This window comes from Leopardus geoffroyi, chromosome X (assembly GCF_018350155.1).
Source record: "Leopardus geoffroyi isolate Oge1 chromosome X, O.geoffroyi_Oge1_pat1.0, whole genome shotgun sequence".
NCBI lineage: Eukaryota > Metazoa > Chordata > Mammalia > Carnivora > Felidae > Leopardus > Leopardus geoffroyi.
Window position 1 is genome coordinate 27,443,385 of NC_059343.1, and position 19,543 is coordinate 27,462,927.

Sequence of the window (19,543 nt, forward strand, 5' to 3'; positions counted from 1 at the left end):
ATGCTAGGCAAATGGTACTCCTATTTCTGAGCACGCCTTTAAAATGCTACTGATAAATCTTTTTCTCCTTGGAGGAAGCCTTCATAAGATTAGGGAAATACATTCAACAATCTATACTTCCTTTATTAGCTACTACGAGTCTATTGGCAAATACTTATCTAAAAGAGGCGTTAGTCAATGCCAAATCTGACCCATCATAAATATAATATATAATAAATATATTTATGTAAATAAATATATTTATGTAAATATAGTTTTACGAAAACGTCATTGCACTCATTCATTTATGTACCATCTATGAATGCTTGTGCGCTTCCGTAGCGGAGCTGACCTTCTGACCTATAAAACCAAACACATTTATTATTTGGCTCTTTACGGAAAAGAACAATTGCCAACCCCTGACTAATAACTTGCTTTATAAAGTAAGGATTTTTTTTATTTGCCCCACCAAATTAATTATACCCTTCCAGATTCAGAAGACACCCCCTAATTGCAACATGCTATGATTTGGTGAATAAATTCCTATTCTCGCTAAGACAGTTTGAGCAACAATAAAATCTTCTGTCTTGAGTCCCTTCTTATTCAGTTTCCCCAGCTACGGAAAACAGTAACCTCCATTCTTCAGGCATATTTTTAAGATCAAAGGAGATGATACGCACTTGTAAAGAATTCTATAGTTTACGATCATTCGGCTTTCAAGGTTTTGTTTTCTCCATTTCCAGCCTCGCTGGCTGGAGTCATAACTTGTTTTAGTCGCTATTTGTGTGGCAGTCTGGCCATCCTTATCAGTCATTTAGTTGCTGGGCCGCTGCGAATTTATGCCTTGAATGTACGTCTTTAGTATGGCTTATTACTGTCCTCATCTTTTCTGCCCGCTCATTTATTCCAATCCACTTGCACCCAACGCCTTTCTCACACTGGCTTTTATTACAATGCCTCAGATTTATCCACATGTGAAAACTATATACAGGTTTAGGGGCACGCTTAAGAGGCACACCGGGTAAGGAGGGAGGTCAGCACGATCCATTGTGATGAGTTCTAACAAGGCTGTTAACTTTGCTCTCTCTTATTTTTGTAGACATTTCCGTATCATCTGGTCCAGTGGCCTTTAGTATTTTTTAACGCACATAGCCCCTGCTTCAAGTGAAATCTTTAGAGGACACCTACCATAAGAAGCAATCCTAGGGGCGCCTGGGTGGCTCAGTCGGTTAAGCGTCCGACTTCAGCTCAGGTCACGATCTCGCGGTCCGCGAGTTCGAGCCCCGCGTCGGGCTCTGGGCTGATGGCTCAGAGCCTGGAGCCTGCTTCCAATTCTGTGTCTCCCTCTCTCTCTGCCCCTCCCCCATTCATGCTGTGTCTCTCTCTGTCTCAAAAATAAATAAACGTTAAAAAAAATTTTTTTTTAAGAAGCAATCCTAAAGAGGAGAGCGTGTGAGTAGTTAAAATTGGAGGTAAACGGAGGTATGGGGACATACTAGGGTGGGGGGTGGGGGGGGGTGGATCCATCACTCTGAGGGTAGAGGAGAAGGCTGTCCAGAAGAGATGATGAAGCCTAGGTTCCTGGTTTGTGTGCTTGGTTGAAGCCCAAGTCAATATTCATTTCAATTATTTCAGGCTGAAGTAAACAGTAGGGTCCCCCTATTCACCACAGCTACCAAACAAGGCAAATAGCAGGTAATATTTCTGGAAAGCCAGGTCTGACCAAGAAGGCTGTAGTGTTCCTTAAGAAGAGATTAAATGAAGTGCTGCTTAACTTGGCTTTTATAATTTTTTAAACATATTTTTTTCATGTTTTTAATTTACTTTTGAGAGAGAGAGAGAGAGAGAGCGAGCAAGCGAGCAGGGGCAGAGAGAGAGGAATCACAGAGGGTCCAAAGTGGGCTCTGTACTGACAGCAGAGAGCCCCATGTGGGGCTCAAAGCCACCAACTGCGAGATAATGACCTGAGCCCAAGTCGGACCCTCAACCGACTGAGTCCCTAACTTGGCTTTTTAAAATTAATTTTGAACTGTAGCAGGTCACTGGACTATAGTGCCTTGTGGTCTTTTCCACATCTACTTTTTATAATTCTGCTGCTGTACTGGCTGTTTGACCTTGAACTGACAGATACAAAACTGGGAGAATAAATAAAACTCAGTAGTTACATTGTGGGAGAAACAGGCCTATCATCTCAATTCCTTTTCTTTTCTCTTTTTTCTTTTTTTGTCCCCATGGCCCTATCTTCCAGGGGAAAGGGAAAAAAGAGTGAGAAATAAAGGTGGTGGGGGCGGGGGGGGGGGGGGGGGGGCGGGACCACTAGATATTCTTTTTTTTTTTTTAATTTTTTTTCCCAACGTTTATTTATTTTTGGGGCAGAGAGAGACAGAGCATGAACGGGGGAGGGGCAGAGAGAGAGGGAGACACAGAATCGGAAACAGGCTCCAGGCTCTGAGCCATCAGCCCAGAGCCTGACGTGGGGCTCGAACTCCCGGACCGCGAGATCGTGACCCGGCTGAAGTCGGACGCTTAACCGACTGCGCCACCCAGGCGCCCCTAGATATTTCTTTTTACTGAAATCACTTCAATAGCTACAAGGTTGGTACTAAGCATCAAGGGTGCTACTATCTAAGACTGAAGTCGACACACATAGCTGTAATATAAGATTTGGCTGTCGTGCCAGAGAAGAAAGAAGGGGGAAAGTTTTGCCGGCAGATTGTGCTTGGAAAATACGTTATGAGAGTATGAACGGTGTGACCGAATGGATTCTACAGTCTATGGGGTCCATCGCATCATCTGCATTACCAAGATCAAGTATGTTTAACATCAACATTTAAAGACAGGCATGGACTTTAGGAAGGTAGGGTCTCAGAGCCATGCCGTGACCACTAAGTATTATCTGATTGTCTCTGGGATAACAACTCTCTCTAATCATTAGTCTCCTCCTATGGCGAAAAAGAAAATCATGTGCTACCTATCACATAAGGCTGTTGTAAGATAAAATGGAACAACGCAGAGAATATTCAGCAACGGGCCTGGTATGGAGCAAGGCATTAATGCACGTTAGCTCTAAGATAAATACCAGGTATGTTGAGGTCAATGCCAAAGCCAGGGGGACTGACTGAAATGAAACAGGTATTATTTTTGAAAAAAGCTACAATATGCCTAGGAATTACCGCAATAGAAGCCGACTGTGAGGCCTCTGAGACCCTCTAACAGAGTTAAACACGAAGTGACAATGTTGTTTTGCCTGCTTTACATCAAACCTTTGTTGTTAAAATAGATTTTCTTCAATATGCCCAATGTGAAGCATTTATTCACTCAGATAATAGATACAAATCCATGCATTCAAATGTTCCTCAGAGTCAGAGATCAAGATGGAAATCCCCAGAATCATAGAGATTTGTGTCTATAAACTTGCTTATTATATTCTCATTCAAGGAGGTTGGAAGGGATAGTGTCAGCTTTTTAGCCAGAATCTTTTCATTACTTATCCCTGTTGGGGTTGCTGCACATGCTGTGAGTGACCTCCAGAGATCCCAGAGCTGTATGCAGAGAGCAAACTGAAACTGAAAGCTTTATTAGACAAGTTTGTCCTTCAGATGGTGGGGGTGGATGTCAGCCATATTGGAAAAAAATAAAATTTCTTGTGAAAGCGGGTCCTGACCTTGAAAAAAAAATCTCATTCAAAGCAAACGACTCAATTCTGAGTTACGTCCTTATTTGTTAAACACAAAGGGCAGGCTCAGTAGAAAAAGGCACGTTTTGCCTTAAACAAATAAAAATCTGTGAGAAAAATAATAGGGCTGGGGCGCCTGGGTGGCTCAGTCAGTTAAGTGTCTGACTTGGGCTCAGGTCATGATCTCATGGCTGGTGGGTTCAAGCCCCACGTCGGGCTCTGTGCTGACAGCGTGGAGCCTGGAGCCTGCTTCGGATTCTGTGTCTCCCTCTCTCTCTCTCTCTGTCCCTCCTGCACTCACACTCTGTCTTTCTCTCTCTCTCAAAAATAAATAAACATGAAAAAATAATCATAAAAAAGGAAAAATAATAGGGCTTCTCTTTTGATCTTGTTGGACTTAGGAAGCCAAAAAGCTTATGACCAAATCAGAGTCCAAAAAAAAAAAAAAAATAGTAATATGGAGGAAATAACTCTTTAAATTCACTCTGAGAAGCAAAACTACCTCCTCCACTTATAATCCATAGGGGACATTATAGGAAGTTTATTTATATCTTTTATCCGTACATTTCTTTAAGAATAAAGAATAACCCTGACATCTTGAAGCGACATCAAAGATTGACTAATTTGTATTATTTAGCTCCTGCTTTTTTAATGCTGGAGAACTATTATTTGTGTGGAGTTATGATAATTATCTCAGAAGCAAGAATTGAAGGTATTCTAATTTTGACTTTTTGTTTTCCTGTTGTAGGTCTATGTTACATTTTAGGCACTGGTGCGGTTGGTGCTGATAGCAATCTTGCTTAAATATTAGAATAGGTAGATTGGATGTCTATTTAATGAACTCATCATGCGCTGGCGAGCACTTTGGAAGACGAGAATAAAACATTTTTTCTCGAAAAACATTCGCGATAAGAGAGGGAATAAAGTGTATAAATTTTAAGAGGGAGACAGCATGTTACACCATTAAGTACAGATTCTCAGTTTGGATATCAAGACATGGTCAAGAGTGAGAGTGAAAGAACAAGATGGGGTGAGATTTAGCCTGCAATCTCTGCATCAAAGCCACAGCATATCCGTATGTGATCAATACTGCAGTCTTAAGAAACAGGATTTACCAGTGAGAATATGAGGATAAACATATCTGTCAGCTGCTTCTAAACAGAAAAAAGCGGTTGAGATACGTAAGAGTACTGACAGGCACTGAAATCAGACTCAGCAGATGAGGGTTTGAGTCCCGATTCTGCCACAAAAGAGCTGGACAAGCACAGAATCACTTCATCTCCTTGGTATTACAATTACATGGAAGGTAGACTTATTTGATACAACTCCAAAATAAATGTACTATTCATCTGGTCAATATGTATTAGTTGAACAGGTACTACATGCTAGTCACAGCATAAAAGTTGCATACACAAGAGGGCATATGTTGATAAATGAGATATAAAACAGACCGTCCCAGAACTTACAATCTATTAGGAAAAGAAAAATAATTACAGACATAATTTAGAAATCAAAACAATGAGAAGGATATGAAAGAGAAAAATTATGCCCTTAGATTGTATAATAGGAAGCTCGAGAAAGACTGCAGCAGCATGAAAGATGCAAGTGAGATCTAAAGAAGGAACAAGGGGAGAGGTCATCCGGGTAAGAAAGTAGTCGGGGTGGAAACCCTGAGCCCAAATATACGTCAGACCATATGTCAGGAAGACGGAGACATGCTAAAGGAACTAAAAAAGTCAGAGAGGCTAGGCTTTGAAGAAAAAGGGGGACAGTGGAACAAGAAGGGTAAACAGAGGAATCATCACGTAAGACCTTGTAGGACACGTAAATGATCCGGGGATTTACGCTAAAAGCAGTGGGACCCCCTTCAAGGATTATAATAAAATGAGGTTTACATTTTGCAGTATTATTCTCTGTGGAGCATGTTTATACAGGGAATGGATTAGAGGCAGGTAAATGAGATCTGTTAGAAGGTCAGTCCCCGGGAAAAACCTGACAGTAGCAGAAGGGATAGAGGTGGCTAAAATAATTTGGGAGATGGTTAAGTAATGTCAGTAGGACTTGGTGGTCGATTGGCCAAGAAAAACCAAAGGAGAAAGAGGTATTTCTTTATGATTACTTACTGGTACTGGCTTGAGTGGATGGTTGGGGTAATTTCCTGAGACGGGGGACACAAGAAAAGAAGATGGGTGAGTAAATTCACTAGTTTAATTTTGGATATGGGAGGTTTGAAGACTCAGAGATATCCAAGTACAGATGAACAGTGAGTTATTGGGTGTACGGATTCTTTTGCATTCACTCCAGTCGGCACCCCATCCCTCTATCACTTCATCCAGGTTTGCTACGTTCAAGGTTGGTTCTCAGGCATTATCTTACTTAGACATAAAGGCAACGTGACACACGGTTTATCGCTCCTTCTCTTTCATCTACTTCCTTTACTTGGCTTCTAGGTATCTGTCCTGGTTTTCCTCTTACTTCAATGACTACTCATTACTGTATCCCTTACCTCTTATGACTGGGGTCCTCCCGGGCCGTCTTTCCATATATTTCCTATCTGCATTCACCCCTGGGCTTTTGCTAACACAACCTCATGGCTCAGCTGTATGCTAAGAGTTGCATATTTACATCTCTCGACTGGATCTTCCTTGTAACCTCCAGGGCGTATATCTCTCTACCTAGTCTAGATCTCCGTTTGGATAACTAGTAGGCATACATAACTTGATTTGTACAGAGTTCTGTTTTTATATTGTCTCCAACCACTCTGTACCTCCTAGCATCTTACCTAACTCAGTAAATGACAACACCATTCTTACAATTTTTCTCATGCCACAAACCTCATGGCATTTTCTCATTTTCCCTTATCAAATCGGCCAACCGATCCTGCTGGCTCTAGCTTCTGGACACATCCAGAACCTGTCCACCTCCCATCACCTCCACTGCCCCTATTTTGGACAAATTTGTCACAATTCCTCACCTCAATTATTCTATTAGTCTCCTCACTGGTCCTCTCTTGCTTCTCCCCTACTCTTACAGTTCATTCTTTTAAGTTCTTCTTAAAAAATGTTTATTTTTTGAAAGAGAGAGAGAGTACAAGGGGGGCAGGGGCAGAGAGAGAGAGAGGAACAGAGGATCAAAGTGGGCTCCAAGCTACCAGTGCAGAACCCGCTGCGGGGCTCCAACTCATGAACCGCGAGATCATGACGTGAGCGGAAGCCGAGTGCTTAACTGACCGAGCCACCCGGGCGCCCCTCCTACAGTTTATTCTTGACACATCCAGAAATGTCTTGCCGAAACGTATGCCAGATGTTCTCACTGCTGGGCTCAAAAGCTTCTATTGGCTCTTCATCTTACACAAAGTCAAAGTCAAAGTCATCCCAATGGCCTGTCAAGCTCTCTTGATCTAACTGTATCTCCTAGCTGCTATCCTCCGCATTTACTGTGCTCCAGCAACAATGGTTGTTCTTCCAATGTGAACCATGCTCTCATCTCATGGCGTTTGTTAGAATGCTCTCCCTGGAATGCTGCAGCCTAGAATGTTCTTCCCCCCAGAAGCCCACAGGGCCCACATTTTGACCACATTCAAGTTTTCATATAAATTTCGCCTTTCCAGTGAAGTCGTCTCTATTGGGCCCACCCTCGTACTCCATACCCATACTCCTTACGCTCCTTCCTGCTTTATTTTCCATCGTGCTTATCGCTTCATGACACGCAATCATGTTGCATGGGTTTTCTTTATTGCCTATCCCCACAAAATACCCGCTTCACGAGGATACAGATATTTGTCTATTTTTCTACCGCTATGTTTCTGAATTAATGTACCAACCCAGAACTCAAAAGAGAGGTGCAGATTGAAAGAATGTGAGGAACTTCAAGGTAGAGTCGGTAATTGAAACCATGCAAGTGGATGAGATCACCCAAGAGGTTAAAGGATAAACAGAAGCAAGCTTGCATTACTTCAAACATTTAAAAGCCAGATACAGAAGGCTGAGCCAGCCAGGAATTGGAAAAAGAGTAGCTGCGGAGGTAAGAGGGAAGGATAGAGGAAATGTTTCAAAACAGGAGTGACAGGGGTGCCTGGGTGGCTCAGTTGGTTAAGTGTCCGACTTGGGCTCAGGTCATGATCTCACAGTTTGTGAGTTCGAGCCCCGCGTCGGGCTCCGTGCTGACAGCTCGGAGCCTGGAGCCTGCTTCGGATTCTGTGTCTCTTTCTCTCTCTGCCCCTCCCCCACTCGTGCCCTGTCTTACTCTGTGTCTCAAAAATGAATTAATGTAAAAAATAAAAAAAAAATTAGAATGACATGACTGGCTAAGGTAAAACGGCAGAAAAATACCAGGTACTCAAAGAGTCGTCAAATTTATTATGAGCTAGTAGTACATTACAGCAGGAAGAATGATATCACCATACAGAGGTTGGAAAAGGGTATGGAGGCTTTGTGATTTGACTGAATCAAGAGTAGAGCAGTCATTATGAAACAGGGTCCAATTCTGAAGCCTACAGCAGAAGAACAATATGGAAACACACTCAGGGGGAGTAGGAGGGGGACCCACAGAGATGTTTAAACATTTGAGAAATAGCTTTTTTGTTGACAGGCCATGGGCCCTCATCTGATTTATGCTAAAAAAGCAAAGTTTGAAGGGAGATTCAGTAACAGACTTCTAAGAATGTCTAATAAAGTGAGCAGAAGTGTTCTTTTCCTACTCAAAAATGACTTAGACGATAGCTGGAACTTGGGATAAGCAGTTGAAAGGTTGTCTGGAGTATAACAGCGGTGATGGGACTCCACCTACTCTTGATTTTTTAAGAAGAGAGTAGGCAGTTAACCTTAAGATTGCTTCTGAGAGACAGAGCCTTTCCTGAAGATAGTGGAGAAGAATGAATGACCTCTCAAAGACCTTTCAGATCACAATCTTAGAATCTACAATTTAAGTGCAAACTGCTACAATTTCCTTCGGGAATCCTCTTTCTCTGAGGGTAAAGTTGTATTCACTTTCAAAATGATTCAGCACACTTTTGGAAAATATTTGGAATACAGGCAGAAGTCTTACTTTTGTGGGCTGGGGGGGGCTCTTCTCATGAATATGTTTAAATAATTTTAATTTCCACTTGCTACTAGCTCGAGGAAAATTCAAAAATCCCATATATTCTGCAGTGATTTCCAGCAAAGATCCTTTCTTGAAAGGAGTTAAATAAGGCTAAGGTAATTTTACTGAAATAAACTCTTTATTTCTGTTAAAATGCAGGATATATGAGTAAATGAAAAATCCCTTACGATCAGAATACTTTATTTAACCATTGATGTTGTTCTCCTCCTCCTCCAGCACAAACGCGCGCGCGCGCACACGCACACACACACACACACACACACACACACACACACACACAGAAACTTCCAGGAATGCTTCCAACAAGCATTAGAAATGATGGATTAGAACTTCTCTTCCTCTGCCAGTTCAGACCTCAAAGCTTAGCCCCAACCAGACATGGTAACCAAACAATAAAACTGTCAAAAGGTTAAGAGAGGGAGAAGGAAGGGAACTTCATCTTTACAAAATGGATAATGAACAGCTAAATACTCTAGTTTTCATTCTCTCGCATATTAACAAAGACACCACTGTTGCATCCACCCTGATAACTACGGAATGTTGTTGAAGAACCCATCCTGGGACCAGGGACTCCCACCTGCCTGCACTAGAAAAAAGTACTTTTGCTCGATGTGACCAATACTAGGGCCTTACTGCCGTCACTTCCCCTTGTATGATGTGACACATCTCAATACATTTCAAGTACCCTCACCTGCCCTGCATCTCACTGATGCCTACAGATATGATTTAATCATTTAATTCATGGGGGCCAAGAGTTGGAGGGTCTCTGTAGTGTCTCAGAGATTTGAACGGTCTTGGGGAGAATCTAAAATTCCTTCCTTATAACTGTTACTCTACTTGACGAGGGGACTTCACAGGTCTGGTACAAAATCTTACTCCTAGTGTTATGAGACTTGGAGAACGTTTTTAAGGTTTAAAAGGGTTTAATTATAAAGCTGATGATGGTATACACGTGGCTCAGTGTTTTCAGTAGGGTAACCATCTTTTACTGAGGCAGAGGAAGCCTTGGATCCACTGGAGCTGATGTGATTTCACCTAAAGGTACAGGCAAAGCAGAGGTAATAGTGGGAAACAGCGGAACCAGGAAAGGAGATGGGTGGCATCCCTCCTGGTGTTTCTGACAATGAAGGGGACCCAAAAGGTGAGTAAGAATGTGAGAAGTGACAGCCTCCTTCCTTTCTTCAGCAACGATCGATGCAGATAAAGGCCATTTTCACAACAAATTAATCATTTTATCACAATTTAAATTAAACAAATAAATAGTGGTATGCCAAGATTAGATTTAGGCTGCAATTAACCCCATGCTTTTATCAAACTGCCTAGGTATGTCAAGTATTATTGAAATAGCTTTGGAACGCTTTAATGCAACTGTAGAGACGCAAGTGAAGTTCAAATAATAAGTGTATAAATAACCTTCTATGTGAGAATTTGATATTTAAATATAGCCTTCAAAAATTTGAATGAAGATAAATGAATCACTGCTTGAGTCTGATTAATAGCATAAGCTTTGGAATCAGAGAGACCTAACTTTGAATACCCACTCTGACACGTACTAGCTTTATAGCTTTGGAAAAATTATTTAATCTTTTTATTATTAAGTAGGCTTCACGCCCAGCACAGAGCCCACCGCGAGGCTTGAACTCATGACCCCGAGATCAAGACCTGAGCTGAGATCAAAAGTTGGACGCCTAACCGACCGAGCCACCCAGGTGTCCCTATTTAATCTTTCTGACCCTTGATTTTCTCATCTGCAAAATGGAAATCGCAACACAATTCATTCAAAAGATCTAATAGTGGCACTAATTCTATGACCTGTTGTATTCATTTCATTTCCCTCAGAGTAGACCCTGAGACAGGAGTTTGAGTACAAGTAGTTTCAAAAAGCTGTGCTGGAGGAGGAAGGAAATGAAGAGCAATGGGAATAAAGTCTAGACAAGTCACGCCAATAAACAGGTTATCACCGTGGGCAACTGTGGCTCAACCCACTGGAGACCTGTGGTTTGGAACATGCTCTGGAGCCGTCCTCCCCAGGAAGTGAAGAGGAGATATTTATCCATCGCCTCCTGTCCACCAGTGGTTGAGTGCCATCCCAGGGATGTTCTCTCCCCAGCATTTCCAACCTGCTCTACAAGCGGCTGAGCTTGTGCAGAAAAGAGTACCTGGGCAGAATCACAGGGACTTGAATTCAGAAGCCTTGGGGTTTATAGGAAGGACTAGTGCTGAGATGATATGAGCAGGGCACTCAGGGCCAAATTTGACCCACCTGCCCCCTTTGGGTTTCTGCAAATAAAGTGTTAATGGACCACAGCCATACCATTGTCCACGGCATTGCTGCTTTTAGTATGCAATGACAAAGTTGACTGCGTGACTCACAAAACTCAAAATATTTACTATCCGACTCTTTACAAAAAGTTGGTAGCACAACTGAGATTAGAATTTAGGCTTCTTGACCTCCAATGCAGCACTTTCGCAATTACACTGGAGACTTGCTCTCTCCAAAATTAATTACGGGAAGGGATGGTTTTACCAGTGTTTAATCAACTAGAAACCTCTATTAATGGGCACTTCTATGTGGCTATATATACCATGGTCATTCATTTCATAGTTATTACCCTGGGATGTTTGAAGAACTCCAATATCCTGATTTGGAGTCTTCATATTAGTATGTTCCATATGCAATTTATTTAAAAAAATGCTAAATCGGGTATTTTGGAATGTAAATGTTCCCAGACCCAGCAGCTTGTGGATAAGAAAGGATTCACATTGACATTTACAACCAGATTTGCTGGCTCTTTGCCTCCATCTGCCACGCAGGCCTTCAGTCCCATGCAAAGTCCTGTCTACCTACATGTTTCTGAGAATCTCTAGGGGAACTTTGTATAAGCATGGCTCTTCTCCCCCACGGTCTCCAAGCTGCTAGGCTTGGCCAATACTGCCAGGACTTAGTGTGCTGTCCACTTTCTTGAACGTTTAAGCTACAAAGTTCTTGAAACTCTGAAACTCTTGAGAAGGGGTGGGCTGAAACATCACGGAGTTCCCTCTGGCCTCCACAGCACTGGATTGCACTCAAATTCCACTCCATGTCGCATGGAGGAAGACGGATGAACTTCTTCTTGTCACCACTCAGGCTTATGGTAGTAGTTCTCAAAGTGCAGTCCCAGGACCAGTAGCATTAGCATCACCTGGGGACTTTGGAGAGATGCAAATGCTCAGGCCTCAACCCTGATCTACTGACTCAGTAATGCTGGAGTTGAAACGTAACAGTCTGTGCTTTAATGCGAAATGGGTGATTTTGTTAAATGTTTATTTATTTTTGAGAGAGAGAGAGAGAGAGAGAGAGAGAGAGCGAACACAGAGGAGGGGCCGAGAGAGGGAGACACAGGATCCAAAGCAGGCTCCAGGCTCTGAGCTGTCAGCACAGAGTCCCAAGCAGGGGTCGAACTTACAAACCTCAAGGTCATGACCTGAGCTGAAGTTGGATGCTTAACTGACTGAGCCACTCAGGCGCCCCTGAAATGGGTGATTTTAATGAAGGTAAAACTTGAGAACCAATGGCAGAGGACATTGGATACGGACCAACATTTTTATCTCGGCTCCCCCCCCTTTCCCCAATGTAGTGGTTTGTGGGAAAAGATGGCCACGATAAAGTCTCCCATCCCTGTATGCACCCTCTTCTGCAATGACATTCCAGCTCTTGTTTCAAGAGGTGGTCTATCTCTCCACCCGCAGAATCTGAGCTGGCCTTACACCTTCTCTGCCAAGAGAATGGAACAAAAGTGCTGTTGTATGAATTCTAGAGTCTAGGCAGCAAGAGATCTTGTAGCTTCCACTCGCACCCTCTTGAAACACTGGCCTGAGAATGCCATATAATGAAGCCCAGTCCAGCCTACTGGAGGAGGAGAGGACTTGTGAAGAACCAAGGTTCTCTAGGTAACAGCCAGCTATCAGATATTTGAAAGAGTCCATTTTAGACCATCTAGCTCCTAATGAGATGCCACAAAACTGCACGCACAGAAAGGACCCCTATCAAGGCCTTCGGAATGACTATCTGGCTCATCACGACCCAAACTGCTGACCCAAAGAATCAGGAGCAAGTGAATACCTCTTGTTTTAAGCCATTACATTTGTGGTGTTTTTAGGTGGGGATAGGTAACTGATATACTCAGGTATCTAAGCAACAGTGTCTGCAAAAAAATGTTTTTCTCCAGCATGCCTATTTATCCTGTAAACTGAAACAATTTATATACAGCTCAGGCAGGACCGCCTCATAATATTATATAATTTAAGTAGGCAGCCAGGAGGGAGTTTCGTTTAGTATTTTTTAAAAAGCGCTTTGGGCCTCAGTTTCCACACATAGCAAAAATATTCAGCCAGATGAAAATTTCAAAGATTATTCCAGGTTCAGAGTGCTATAGTTCTAAGAAATTCAAATAGAATAAAGTGATTTCTTCTACTCCCTAAGTAGAAAAAAACACAGAAACCTACCTCACTTTTATTCCTCATACATCCAGCATTGAGTTAAATAACATTAACTACCGGCGAGCAGCTTCCATATCTAGAATTTCCATTAGCTTCTTGGACAGAGAGATAGCATAGGCACAGCAAAACAAGAACAAAAACAAAAACAAAAACAAAAACAAAAACAAAAACAAAACAAAACAAAACAAAACACAGGCTTTGGAGCCTGACATACTTGGATTGGAATCCTGGCTCTGTTTCTTCCCAGCTGTGTGCTCTTAATTTAGCTCTTTCCCTCTCTAAGCCTTGGGATACTCACCTTATAAAACTTGTGTATACATGTATTTTGCAATTATTTTGAGGATAAAGACATATATGTAAAGGTGAGTAGCACAACAATAGGAGTGCAATGGAAATAACTTACTATGATGAATTACATTGTATTACAACACAGTACATGAGATAATAACCATATATATGAAGCATACTACAAATTAGATTTTCCTTTTTTATATTGTATTTATTCCAGATTATATTTCTGGAAGTCAGGGAGTCAGGAATATAAACAATTCTGAATTCTGATGTTGAGACCACCACATTAAAGAAAGAAGACTGTTTTCTGGGGCGCCTGGGTGGCTCAGTCGGTTGAGCGTCCGACTCCGGCTCAGGTCATGAGATCGCAGTTCGTGAGTTCGAGCCCCGCGTCGGGCTCTGTGCCGACAGCTCAGAGCCTGGAGCCTGCTTCGGATTCTACGCCTCCCTCTCTCTCTGCCCCTTCCCCGTTCATGCTCTGTCTCTCAAAAATGAATAAATGTTAAAAAAAAATTTAAAGAAAGAAGAATGTTTTCTTTGAGTAAGAGCAGCTCTGGATCTACCAAACTCCCTACTGGTTCATTTCATTCAACATTTGTGCATTTAACACTTCTGCTTTAGGCCCAGCTCTGTGTCAGGTGGCTACAGGGGATGAAAAACAGCCCCTGCTTTTGGGAGAATTCCTCTCTCCTTCAGTTCTTCTCCAACTCTGACCCCAACTCCACTGGCTCTCACCAGTTGCTTGGGGCTTGAGGGCATGCCCAGACTCTCACTACCAGCACCAACATGACTAGGGGTGGGGTGGTGGAGTGGGACTCCGCGTGCGGGGAGAAGGAGGTGGGGCTGGAGTTGGGAAAGACGCTGTCTCCCACTGCTTCTTCCTCATGTCTGTTCACCCTCTGTTCTGGTATCACCCGTCTTTCTGATAGTCCTCCATGTTGTTCCACTTCAAGGCCTTTGCTCTGGCTGTTCTCTCTGCGCCTACCAGAAGTTTCCCCCAGAAAGAGGCATGGCTCACATCCTCACTTCCGTCAGCTTGTGATGTTCTCAAATGTTCTTAGTAGAAAAGCTTTCCTGACCAAACTGCAGACGATCATGTCTTCATTCCTGCCCCCTTTCTCTCTTACCCTTCTCTCTTGTTCTCCTTGACTATAGCTCTCCAACTCCAGGACACACACTGAATCACGTGGGGATCCTATTAAAGTGCAGATTCTGATTCACTGGGTCTGGGGCAGGGCCCGAGATTCTGCGTTCCTAACAAGTGCCCATGTGACAACAGTCTGTGGATTATACTCTGGAACACCTGACAGAATTGAGATGGTATCTATTTTCTTCTTTATTAGCTCATGATCGTTCTCTTCCAGAGTATAAGTTTCATGAATGGAGAGACTACCTTAGTCGATTTATTACCCTCAGCACCTAGTATGATGCACAATACATAAAAATTACCCAATAAATACTCATCAACTGAACAAATCACATATCTTGTTGGAAATCAAAACTGGAATTTGGAATCTATTTTCTACTGAAAACATTATTGTTACATTTAGGTACTTTATAGATTAAATAGATTTCTGTGCCCTGGCTTTAGAACCTTTCTACCATGTATAACATGGCTCAAGTAGGAGCGTAAACCCATAATTATGTTCAGAGTTCAACAAACTTATAAACGAATCATTGGAACCCAATCTTTTTATGGAGTTCCAGAGTGAGGCTGAACACAGCAGAGAAAGTTAGAAAACAGCTACCAATAAATGATTATACAGGAACAAACTATGCACATGTGCTGAGGGAACCAAAAACTATAGGTCATAAAAAGAAAAAAACATGATATAATTACTGGAATATACACCCTGATACAGCAATTTTAGTGTCCCAGATTGACAAACAAAACAAAACAAAACAAAGCAAAACAAAACAAAACAAAACAAAACAAAACAAAACAAAACAGAAAAAGGAATGCTTGTACTTCTTTTTCAAGTTTCTAGTGTCATTAAATGTAACTCTGATGACTACTAAGAAACCCCCGGGGGGGTGCCTGGGTGGCTCAGTCGGTTAAGTGGCCGACTTCAGCTCAGGTCACGATCTCGCGGTCCATGAGTTCGAGCCCCGCGTCGGGCTCTGGGCTGATGGCTCAGAGCCTGGAGCCTGTTTCCGATTCTGTGTCTCCCTCTCTCTCTGCCCCTCCCCCGTTCATGCTCTGTCTCTCTCTGTCTCAAAAATGAATACAACGTTAAAAAAAAAAAAAAAAAAAAAGAAACCCCAGGGGGCACATGAGACGCACTGTCCCCAGATTCTATGGCGTCTTTTAACCCAAACGCTATTTATGTCTTCTATGGAATTATCATCGTGCTACCCCTGGTGGTGGTATTTCCAGTGTGGTGTGTTTCTACTTGACATAAAATAAAAATCAACTTTACTTGAAGAATCAGTCACCATGCTTCAATACTTGAATCATTTGATCTGTGAAAAATAGACAAGGCAAAAAACAAAGAGCTCCTCCCTCCCGAGATGTTTTTAGTTGCGCCTAATTATAGAACGGGTACAGCAAAATCTTCCGGCTCCCTTCCCCCGAGATGCAAAGCCAGCATTGACACGCGCCATGAGATGTGAGGCATACCTTACACTAGCGAAAGAATAAGAAGTGAAATAAACTGGAAATATTCAGTAAACACAGAAGTCAAAGCTATGGCTAAATGAAGAGACGTTCCTTCCCAAGTCTGCTTGTGGCAGTCATGGTCTAGTTTTCTTCTTCTTGAACCACACATGGAGGAGCTCGCAAAATTGCTGTCAAAAGGGACAGGGGGGAGATGCTAGGAGGATTCCCTGCGGCTTCAGCGATTTGTATCGGCATATTTGAAGAAAACTGTCTAAATGATATAGGATTCACGGCGACAGAATCCTCATGTATTCAGTCTAAGCCTGTACTCAGGTATATTCCACCCCGATCCCCCCTTTTTGGGGTCAAGTGTGTTGACCCTTGGGGGGTCCATCCCCGCTGCCTGGAGCGTCGGTTGCTGATGGTATTGCTTACTAGGAATTGCTTTTGGCACCAGAAAAACTCCTTCAAGGTCTCCCTTTCACTCCACTAGGCAGCCCAAAGCCGGACAATGACTGGCTGGTTCGGGAAGACAAAGGCCACCCCTCTCCCTGCAATTCAGGATGGCCCGCGGGGCCAGCCCAGCTCTAAGGCTCCCGTGGATGTGGCTGAGGCCTCTGTCGTGGTAAAATGATTAGCCTCGTTCGCGGTCTACTGCCTCTCTTTGTCATCAGTGTATCTCTGGAGAACACGCCCCGGTATATAGTTGTCATCGGGCCATCTGAATCAGAGTCTGCTCCCAAGGAACCTGCTCTAAGGCAGTTGGCATAGTAAATAACACTAAGGTTTATTCCTATTTTCATAACTGCAGCAAATTTTCCCTTATATCCAGAGAGCACCTCACTGTTGTGCTTCTGAGCCAATCGCTATGGCCAAAGAGCATGTGATTCAGCACACTTACCGGCTCCAACAGCGGTCAGTCTGGGAGCTGGGCCAGGCTGCTTTGCCTTGAGCTCTTGAAGTAAGTGGGTTACTGCCTTCCAATCAGAGCTCAGATCTTCAACCTTTCTCTGTAAGAGAAAAGCACACATGTTATTGATTAACACCTTGAAGATTACTTAATTCATGATGTTATCAATTCGTTTTGCGGGTTCATTATTGTATTTCTATTGTGTTTTACTTTTAAATTAATTTTTCTGGGGAGAACTCCTTGCATAGGTATTATAATTATTTTAGCCAACCACCTTACAAATATTTATTGATTGTTGGCTGCATTCAGGCTCTTGCTCCAGGCACAATTTCACTGAAAGGAAGTAGAATGCAAACCTTAATCAGAGGAAAACGAACACACAAACAAAACACGTTGTCATCCCAGCAACCGTCTTGACCCTCTCAAACAGTATCTGGTGCGTCTACATAGGAGAATTATCCAGCATATATTAAAAGATATCATGATGTTCGGGTTCACCCCAGATACATTCTATTAGAGCCTCTTGAAGGGAGACGGTGTGGTACACCTGGGGATATGACACTCAGAGTTCACTTCAAGGAAGGACACTTGTCCCAAGTGGTGGAAAAGGTGTCAGGGGTCCTTCAGGGACTGTCGCGGTTGCAGAGAGCCGCCTTGTGCAAGAGCATGGCCTTCTCAGGGCAGCCCTCATTCAAGGACTGATCAAGGGGATGGTATAAAGGGCCAGCCAATTTTTCTCAAAGCAGGACAATTTTGAAGTGTCATTTCAGCTCCAGAGCTCACAGTGGAGTCACCGAGCCTGTATGTGGCCAGTAGTGTGCTAGTAAATGTGACACAACCGGCTCTCTGGAGAAAACAATCCTAATCTTTGTGTTTGCCAATTTCGGTGGTGTAAACGGCCCTATGCTAGCCAATTCCAAGTTACCGAGATGCCAAGGGGCTCACGAAATGCTGGAAAATTTGACAATAGTCCCTCATGAGCAGATGCAGGCTGGCTCCAGTACACCGGTGGTCAGCCATATGGTTATTTACTGCCCTCAAACTGTGAACAGAAGGCACACGTGTTGGTTCTGGGCTGAGGCTTTTACAAGACGGGTGAGGCTTCTCTACCCTGTCTACTGCTGTGAGAGCATCAGAGTCCCCTGGAGGCTTTGGGGCCCCAAGGTAGCTGGGTCCCAGCTCCAGAGTTCTAGACTCTGCAGATCTTGGGTGGGACCCGAGAATCTGCCTTTCTAAGAGTGTTCTAATGGATGCTGATGCTGATTGTCTGAAACCAAAGCCTAGGGTGATCATTCTACCTAACGAGTTATCTAAGCATCTACAATGGACTAGGTAGATAAGCACCATCCTTGAAAGAAATACAAAAACAGGCCCTTAACTCATTGTCTATGCGACTTAATTCTCTTAAGAAATCCCATCTGAGAAAATCTGCCAAGGGAATAAATACTACAACAAAGACTAAAAATTCATCACTTCCTAACGTATATCATCTATGCTCTGATGGTTCTTCATGTCTATTTTACCCGACCTGAGAGCAAATCAGGGCTTTCAGTTTTGTTTTGTTTTGTTTTTAGTCCACAGTTCATGTTGTTAAACATTCGCTATCTCATCAGCGAATGTAACTCTTTATTTATTAAAATACAAGCCTTGAATCCAAAAGCAAACAAATCATGCCTCCGATGAGTGAGGAAACTACCACCGAAAGTCATGACGCGTGGAAGATGTTTTTCCATTCTGACCTCAGAGCTAAACGCTGAGAATTAAGTATGATAAAAGGCTAATGAATTAAAACATATGTGGTCTCCTGATTCCCCTGCAAAGTTGCAGTGACTTCACAAGGACAGAATATTAAGAAAAACCACGTCGATAACAAAAAGCAGCAATAAATAATAGGGTGGAGAAAATAAACATAAAAGCAGATATTTAGAAAATGTATGGCCTTGGTCATTTATGGAAGGGATAACAGGGCAACATATGGCGAAGTCTCATCATACACCATTTAACTTATAGGAAGTCACCTATATGTGCTGAGATGAAGAGAGTGAGAGATTACAGACTGACTCAAATACTGCTGGGATCTGCCCCCTCTCTCACTCAATAAGCATATGGTTGCAGAGTGGCCAAGGAGAGATGGGGGTTTTCTATTGCTACCGCGGCCTTGGGCGCCACTCTCTTCTCACAGTATAAGCATCTCACTGCCTTCAGTTGGCTTCTGATATTTAAAGATAATATTTTTTATCTGACAACCTGGCTTCTAAAAGCAAATTAACGACTTGATCTGGCTCCTGACTGAATGAACAGTGATCTGTGTTCCATTTCATAGCCCATGTGCATCAGCGTATAACAAAACAGAACAGTAATTAATACTTACAATGATGCCCCTGAAAATAAAGAAAAGTTTTAAATTCCATTGTGTTCTAGAATCAGAAGTCCTGGGTTTCAGGCTTAACTCATTACTACAGCTTATGTGATCCTTGGCAAATCAGATAGGTCACTCAGATTTATC

The 19,543-nt window shown here is 42.8% G+C and overlaps 1 protein-coding gene across 11 annotated transcripts in view; it reads right to left on the bottom strand.

The window, feature by feature from the left end:
* Window positions 1-19,543, bottom strand: part of DMD (dystrophin) — a 2,127,700-nt gene that overhangs the window by 668,950 nt on the left and 1,439,207 nt on the right. For all 11 annotated transcript variants that reach the window (XM_045472664.1, XM_045472669.1, XM_045472671.1 and 8 more), the window contains one exon: window positions 17,029-17,137. In XM_045472664.1, the coding sequence (XP_045328620.1) occupies window positions 17,029-17,137 (109 nt within the window). The remainder of the gene's footprint in view (window positions 1-17,028; window positions 17,138-19,543) is intronic.